Below are 8,825 nucleotides of genomic sequence, written 5' to 3'. Positions count from 1 at the left end.
AAACAGGAAGTGACCCCTTAATGACCTTTGACCCCCAAAATAAAAATACCATGCATACATCAGGGAACACTAATTCATGTATTTTGGTTATAATATTCTGGTCTGTTTACATTTTGAGATAAAAATGTTTTGAACATTTTTGATAATTTTGGTTTTTGACCGGAAGTAACCCCTTAATGACCTTTGACCCCGAAACTGTAGGCATCCTAAAGACCCTGGCTAATAGCAATGCATGTGTGTTAATGGCGACTCTCTGCTATGTAATTTGTACAGACAGTGATTTTTTGAATATTTTTACAAATTTTTCAGATTTTGACCGAAATGACCCCTTAATGACCTTTGACCTCAATTCTTTTTGATAGGTTTTAAGCACTGCCACATGTTGATTCATATGCATGAGTCACATGATCATTGCATGTAATTTGTGGAAGGAGTAGCATTTTTGTGAAATCAACATTTTTGACCATAATGTCAAGGTCAAAGGTCACAGTCAGGTCAAAGTCAAATGTAAGGTTTGGCCTAGTCCAGTGGTCATTTGGCTCAAGTATGGTTGAAATCTGTCGAAGCATAAGAGAGCTAGGGCGAAACGTGGCAAGTCACGCAAAATGTCACGAGTTGCCAGAAGAAAGAATTGAGAAGAGACAGAACAAGCCGACATCCGTCGTCGGCTTGTAACTAGAGTCAACAGACGCTGAATACAAGCCGCAATTTGACCCTATAACTTGACCCCTGGGTTACGGATGGGGTCAACTGCTCTTGCATTGTGCTTAGGATGTCATAAGAAATATTCCTGGTGAATTTCAGCTTAATCGGAACTTATACATGGATTTTGATTTTTGACAATTTTTGATTGACCTTTTGACCCCCTTAATGACCTTTGACCTCAATGATAAAAAACTTATGTACACCGACAAAATGCATTGTTCCAATTTTAATTAAAAAATTCTACTATGTTTAGTTGTCGAGATAAAAATTCTTAAAGTTATTTAGCTAAAAGCAGGAAGTGACCCCTTAATGACCTTTGACACCCAAAATAAAAATACCATACATACATCAGGTAACACTGATTCATGTATGATGGTTATATTACTCTGGTCTGTCTACATTTTGAGACAAAATTTTTTTGAACATTTTTGATAATTTTGGTTTTTGACCGGAAGTAACCCCTTAATGACCTTTTGACCCCAAAACTGTAGGCATCCTAAAGACCCTGGCTAGTAGCAATGCATGTGTGCTAATGGCGACTCTCTGCTATGTAATTTGTAAAGACAGTGATTTTTGAATATTTTTTAGACTTTGACCGGAAATGACCCCTTAATGACCTTTGACCCCTTATCTGAGCACACCCTATAGACACCGACTAAAGTCGAGTCACATGATATAACCATGTCCTCATCGCATGAAATTTGTGGAAGGAGTAGCATTTTTTGTGAAATCACATTTTTGACCATTATAGCTAGGTCAAAGGTCACAGCGAGGTCAAAGTCAAATGGAAGGTTTGGCCTAGCCCAGTGGTCATGTGGGTCAACTTTGGTTGAAATCTGTCAATCCCTTGCGGAGCTACATGCAGTTGATTGCGGTTGCCAGAAGAAAGAAAGAAACTAGAGTCAACAGACGCTGAATACAAGCCGCAATTTGACCCCTATAACTTGACCCCTGGGTTACGGATGGGGTCAACTGGTCTTGCATTGTGCTTAGGATGTGATAAGAAATATTCCTGGTGAATTTCAGCCTAATCGGAACTTATACATGGATTTTGATTTTTTAAAATTTGTGATTGACCTTTTGACCCCCTTAATGACCTTTGACCTCAATGAAAAAAAAAACCTTATGTACACCGACAAAATGCATTGTTCCCATTGTTTCGTGATCCTAGCATCCTCTTTTTATGACATTTTCAGTACATATCCACGAAAAAGCCTATTCCCAAAATTTCAGTTGATTCCGATTTTGCGTTTGCGAGTTATGCATGATTATGTGTATTACACTGCTCCATAGACAATTTCACAATATCTTTGCAAAACGAATTAATCTGCAAGAAATATTTTGTACATAAACATTATGTAGCCAGAGGTTTCCAGTGATATAAAAATCTCAAATTTTTTTGACAAAAGTGGGGGATGAGGCTGTGGATCACGAAATGCCCCTTTAATGTGCCGAACTTGGGGGCCAAATCAGGGAATGCGAATGTGGCTCCTCGTCAGTGATCCAGATTGCCGCATTCTGGTTTTAACCACAGATCCTCAATTTTTGAGGATCGGTAGTTTTAAGACTCGTTTCGGTGAGAGCAGTAAAACCTGCTCTCCTGGACCAGACGAGCCTATTTTGAGCTCTATGATAATAAAAAGATGGCAAATTTATAATTGCAAAATAATTCAATACAAATAACAAATTTGACAGCATTGTAGATGAAAATACGTCACATTTTATTATGTAATACATTAATGTCGATTATATTTCGCATATAAGATTTTTGGTGTAGTGTTCATTACACTATTATTGCACATGTAGATATTGATTATTACTAGTATACAGTATATTGCACATTAATTATTGTAAATTATTTTTTTTCTTTTCAGTGTTTTTGATCACAATGGTCAAATATAAATTCAAATATATTGTAACAAACACTTTCAGTTTTAAACAATACCATTAAATATACTCACGATGGAGTTACACTTTGTATATTACATAACATTCGAACATGTTTGACATTCGTTTTATTGTACTTCATTTATCATTATATCTTAAGTTTTCTTGTCGAGTTCTTCATAATATCATTGAGTTTATTTGATTCTGTAAAAAGTAAATTGTCAATAGGAACTTGTTGGTCTCTTTGTTTTAATCTTGTATATAGAAAAAGATGCAAATTCAATCGAAATATTGGTTACAATATTAAGTTTATCATTGATATTCCATCCAAAAATAATTGTATGCAGTGATACATCAACATTAAAAGCGTTTTCATGAATTGATACATATAATTGGAGAATTTCAACCAAAATGATTGTTTTTGTACCACGAGAACGTGTTCATTGTCTTCTATAGAATTGAAAATAATACAATTTGGAGTGTCACTAAATGATCATTTCAATTATTCCTTTACCGTTACTAGAGTTGACTGAAATCAATGTGGATCCTTCAATATCAAGACTGTGAAGTTCCTAATACTTTATGGCAACAAATGTTGGATGATGGTAACTGTAGTAGGAAGTCAATACTGAAGCATTGTAGTTCTGCGGTGTTGGTTTGATATATATATGATCCAAAAGAGTTCCTTTGGTAGTAGTTGGGTCTTCAATCAATTGATTGTATTGTCTGAATGCAGGCAGGACTTGCTCTTTTATCAAGTTTCGATTAAAGTCTCCCACAAGGACTTTAAAATCTGTTTCTAGATTTTCAATCTGGGCTGTTATCTCATTCATTTCATCATTGAATACTCTTGAGCTTGTTGCAACAGGTTTGTATATAGCTGCAATCAGCAAGTTGGTTCTTCCTGATGTTCTTATCGCTAATACATCGGAGTGCTCAGTTATCAATGGTAATATATTGTATTTCACACTGTTTTGAACATAGATGGCAACCCCTCTTCCACTACCAGAATTGATTGATTCCAATGAATAACCATCAATTGCAATTGTTTCAGGGTTATTGCTACTTGTCAACCAGGTTTCAGATAAGCAAATGACGTGAGCTTTTCTGAACTCGCTATTGTTTTTCATATCTTCGAAATGTCGATTTAGGCTCTGTATGTTATGATGTGCAATAATGAAATAGTTGTTGTGGTCTATTTCTAATAAAGGGTTAGCTACGGAAAGATCACATTGCGACATCTTGGCAATATTGGTTGCAACAGTTTCATCACAATAGATTCTTCTGGCATCAAAATTCATCAGATACATTCCATCAAGATGAGTGACTCGACTAAGTGCTACGTATGCCATTGCCTGCTGCAAGTATTTCAATGATATTACTGCTTTGTCCGTAGTTTGTCCTTGGATCTTGTGAATGGTTACAGCCCAGGAAAGTTTTAACGGTATCTGTTCTCTGGTTGTGGTAAACGTCTTTCCTTTCAACTGAAACGATTCCTTGCGTGGCTTTATGGGGAGTACATTCTTGATAGTGTGGTGGGATGAATTCTGTTGTTCTTGCCTTGGCACCAATACGAGAACTATCAAATTTGACATATACGACAGTTGGCATATTTGTCGAGTTGCAGAATTCGATACCTTTAAATACGCCAGAAACTCCATTGCACAGACCGTCAGTCACATCAACGTTCGATATCAGCATAACTCGGGCACCCACTGCTAATTTCAGTTCATCTGCCAAAGTTGTGTTGCGATCTTTGCGTGTTGTCTTATGTGGTTGCTCATTTCTTCTTATGATTCGCCCACCTGTTTGATCAATGTCAATGGCTTGTATCGTATGTATATGTGTACTCAAGGTAGCTAGCATTTTCTCATTATGGTCATCGACATCATCGTTGCGATAAAATAGATGCATTGCGTCATCGGGAGCGGATAGTCCGTTATCGTGGTTACAGGAAACTGTACGTGACTGAAGTAACTTCATATCAGTATCGCTTATTGGTTCATTTCGTTTCCTTGTGCGAAGTCTGTTCAGCATTTGAGCAAAGACGACATCATCTTTTTGACGCATAATTTCTGTCAGTTCAACAACATTGAATAGGTTCCAGAGGTCCATTAATATATCATCACGTGGAAGACACAATGGTGTTCTTGGAGAAATAGGCGGTAATTGATAAAAATCTCCAACTGCAAGAATTGACACATTGCCAAAGTAAGTGGTGTCTGAACAACCTTTGATCTGTTGCAATCGACCATTTATATAGTCAAACTGTGGTACACTCACCATAGATATTTCATCAATGATGACAAGTTGTAGGTGTCGATACTTCATTCGCAACGTGTTTACAGATTCTTCTGCAAGAGGCGTGTAATGATGTGATCCTCTGGGAGGTATCTTTAACCCAGTGCAGATTGTTTGGCCATATATATTAAAGGCGGCAGTTCCCATGTGGGCAAGTAGTAAAACAGTCACTTCCTCAGCATTTTCTGTCATTGGAAGAAAGGTTTTTCTAGCATAATATGTTATGCACTTGATCAGATGTGATTTCCCAGTTCCAGCTCCTCCAGTAAGAAAAATGTGGAATGGTGATATGGTATGGTCACTGGCCTTGTCATTGCACCACTTGGTAACATAGTTAAATAGTTGACGTTGTTTGTCGTTCAACTGTCGCATCATAGATTCTGCTTGTTCTTCTGTAATTTCAGGACGGCATGTTTCTATTGCACACCTCGGTAAATCTTGACGTTGTTGTTGCGGCTGCTGTAATTCAGGAATTTCGATTTCAGCAAGCTCGTCATCTGAATCCTCGTACAAATTACGCTCCAATCTATCATCCTGCTGTTGTTGTTCTCCTTGTGGATTTAAAGCATTCCATGCATCTTGAAGGTCGGGTATTTCTTGGAGTGCATCCCATGCATTATCTAGGGCACCGTTATCTGGTTCGAATTCTTTCATGTTGTGTTGCACTATTTCTTGAACTGAAACGATTTCTCCATTAATGGTTACGCGACCTTGTAAGTGATAACTTTCATACGTTTCATATGATTCAGGTTTGATTTGCTTTCTTCTGTGTGGCAGATATAGGCGTAGCATGTTCATATGGTAACGCTCTTTATCCCTATGAATTGATACTCGAGGATAACGAATGACAGCTGGTTTTGCGGTGGTTCGTTGTTTCATTTTCGCTGAGCATCCCGACAATGCGATAGCCTTTTTCTTTGGTCGACATCTCTTAATTCCTTCTTTCGGTACACTTCCATCTTCATAATCACTTTGGTCACCTTCTGTCTGATCATCAGTTTCGTTTTCTGTCTGTGTACTTTCTTTGCTAGATACTTGATAATGACTAGAGAAGAACTTTGCCATGCACATGTTTTCATATTTTGCTACCTTAGGTCGACCGATGTATTTCTCAATTTGAGATGTTTGCCAAACTTCTTCAGAATTCCCAGCATTCTCTTGAAGTTGTTGGAGTGGCAACGATATCCTGTGTCCATCAACATCAGTTTGAACAAACACAACATTACGTGAGCTTTGTTTCAAAGGCATACTGCAAACCATGTAAATAGCACCCATTACACTGATTTCTCTGTGTTGCAAGTATACGTTACCAACTTTTCTTAGTTCGGTAAGAACATCGACATTCCCTTCTCTAGCTTCTCTTTGTGCGTTTCTGAGCAAGTCACCCATTTCTCTTTCACACTTCGTCAGGTACGAGAGCATGTATATTGTAGCCGCAAATGGATCTAATATGTACTGTATGTCCATGTTTCCATTCCAACATCTTATCAAGTGAGGATTGTAGTTGTTTACCCATTGATCTTTGAGACGTCGTTTCAGATAGACGGTGTTTCTTTTGGCAAGTGTGCTTAAGCATGTTTCAAATTGACTGTGTGTTATTTGTATTTTCTGGAGGATTTCATCAAAATCTGTGTCATCGGTGGCTGATTCAATTTCTTTCCACATTTTCTTAATAGTCTCCTTTGCATTCTCTTCCCTTTCTTTTCTATCTGTACGCTCCACTTCCGCTTCCAGTTCATTAAGATCTAGATCGTCTATGGATTCTGGACGTCTGCAAATGAAGGTTTCGTTCGATGGTGGCCTAGGATAGTTAAATCGGCATACCTGTCCAGTTTTTCTGCATGACCTTGTATGGGATTTAGTATGCATCTGTACTTTTGATACTATTTCATGCAATTCGACGTCTTCCTCTGGAGGAAGTTCACATGACACATATTTGTCAATGAATTCAGCGATTTCCTCGTCTGGATCTGTATCGAATTCTGGCGCATCTTTCACCCATGCTATCATGTGAATATGTGGCCAACCTCTCTGTTGGAACTCGGTTCTGTAATAATAGTCTTCGACTTTTCCGATAGGATTGGCTGGAGAAAGAATGACGTCATTGATTAACGTATGGACTCTTTGCTGAAACATTCTGGCTGCTGCTGCTGGATTTGACATGATGATCTTACAATGATCTTCCCAGGTCATGTTCTTATGCTGTTCTGCAGTCATTGGCTGTTTTCCTTGTGATATTAGGATACCATTGTCTATGTCAATCCAACGTCTATCAGCAGCACTAAAGGTGATAAAAAAGGTAGGAATTCCTAGTTGCCGTATCATTGCGAAAACATCTCTCTTTGATTTTTCCCAGTAAGCGGGCGTTCCTCGTATCTTTGCTAGGAATCTGTACCCTTCATCTCTTCGAATCAGACCCTTCACTTCTTCATGGTTTCTTAACATTGAAGCTGTTATCTTTCTTCCATCTGCAGTCTTGGTGCTACCTCTACGAAGTGCAATTTGAATATTGTCACAAATCTGTTGTACCTCTGTTGCATACAACGCAAAAAAGATATATTCTGGGTTTCTGGCAAACCTGTTGTCTGCTGAAAATATGCGTGCATTGAAATAGCGAGATGGCGATAATTTATCTTCTCTGTCGTCATTGAAAGTATTTGAACCATCCGGGAATTCGGCGGGAAAAGATTGCGCTTCCATTTCCAAAACCTTTTGTGGCCTATTGCCTTCACCTGGAGCTATACAGAGGATTGATTCGTCATGCTTGTCTGCAAGATATTGAGAAAAATCAACCGGGTGCAAAAAGGAATACAGAGGAGCAGATGTGTTCGTAATGTCATGATCATCATCGTCATCATTACTACAATCATCGTCATCATCATTATTAGTAGCATCATCATCATCATTATCATGGTTGTCCAAGTCTTGTCCTTCATCGTACATTTCTATGTTGTCACTGCTATCCTCATCTTGGTCGTGCATGTCTTGCTCTTCATCAATATTGATGTATTCGTACAATTCTGTGCTGTCACTAGCTATAGACTCAGTCGCGAGTTCACTCTCATTTGGAGAATGGGGTTCTGCGATGTCATTTTCTTGATCGTGTTCGCCGGAAATTAGTTGGTCGTCTAACAAAGAATCAAACTGATCAAAGTTGATATCGATATCTTCAAATACCGGATTGTTGGCTTTCAACCATTTAAGTGCTTGTCTAACATTTTCTGGATTAATGTCCTGACACATATGATGCCCTTTGTAAATGAGGCGACGTTTTAACTTGATCCGGATAAGACTTTGTTCCGTTGGTAGTCTTGGTAAACACGCAGCTGTGTTATTAATATTAGCTTTTACGCACACGACTTGTCCATTGATACCTTTTTGAGCACCTTTAATCAATGGGATCATTTTCATAAATAGGATAGCTGGCGAAATAAGATGTCTTTCTAGCATGTTTAATCCGGCTAATTGGTGAGGTTGTTGTACTAATGCTAATTTGTTCACAGTTGACAACTTCGGCACACGGTCTTTTAATAAATTATCATGGCATGCCATGCAAATCCACACTTGATCATGAACTTCATCATTTTTCTTTGCGGGTAATGCATTTATATCGGTGTTGCAAGGTAAACTTTGCTCCAGGATAGACCGATTATATGCGCTAGTGTACAGTGCCCTGACTTGTCTCTTGAAAAAGATACGTTGACATATCTGACACACGTAAGTAAGCTGATCGTTTCTACACGATTCTTGAAAATGCAAAATTACTGTACTGATATCCGATTTTTCCTGTACATATTTGACTGTGTTTGCTGACGCTTTTTCTCTGCATTTTCTGGAATTTCATATGATTTCTTTGATTGCTGACGTGCCTGATCACGTTTTTTCCCTGCATTGTCTGGAATTTCATATGATTTCTTTGATTGCTGACGTGC

General features: G+C 38.2%; 1 protein-coding gene across 1 annotated transcript; it reads right to left on the bottom strand.

The window, feature by feature from the left end:
- Window positions 1-3,924: 3,924 nt before the first annotated feature.
- LOC140145296 (uncharacterized) lies at window positions 3,925-8,343 on the bottom strand. The gene is made up of 3 exons (XM_072167055.1): window positions 7,851-8,343; window positions 6,557-7,661; window positions 3,925-6,376 (listed from the first exon to the last, which is right to left on the bottom strand). Exons 1-3 carry the CDS (start codon window positions 8,341-8,343, stop codon window positions 3,925-3,927), a joined length of 4,050 nt encoding a protein of 1,349 aa, XP_072023156.1.
- Between the last annotated feature and the right edge of the window lie 482 nt (window positions 8,344-8,825).

This window comes from Amphiura filiformis, unplaced genomic scaffold (genome assembly GCF_039555335.1).
Source record: "Amphiura filiformis unplaced genomic scaffold, Afil_fr2py scaffold_202, whole genome shotgun sequence".
NCBI lineage: Eukaryota > Metazoa > Echinodermata > Ophiuroidea > Amphilepidida > Amphiuridae > Amphiura > Amphiura filiformis.
This window is presented reverse-complemented; position numbering and strand designations above follow the sequence as displayed.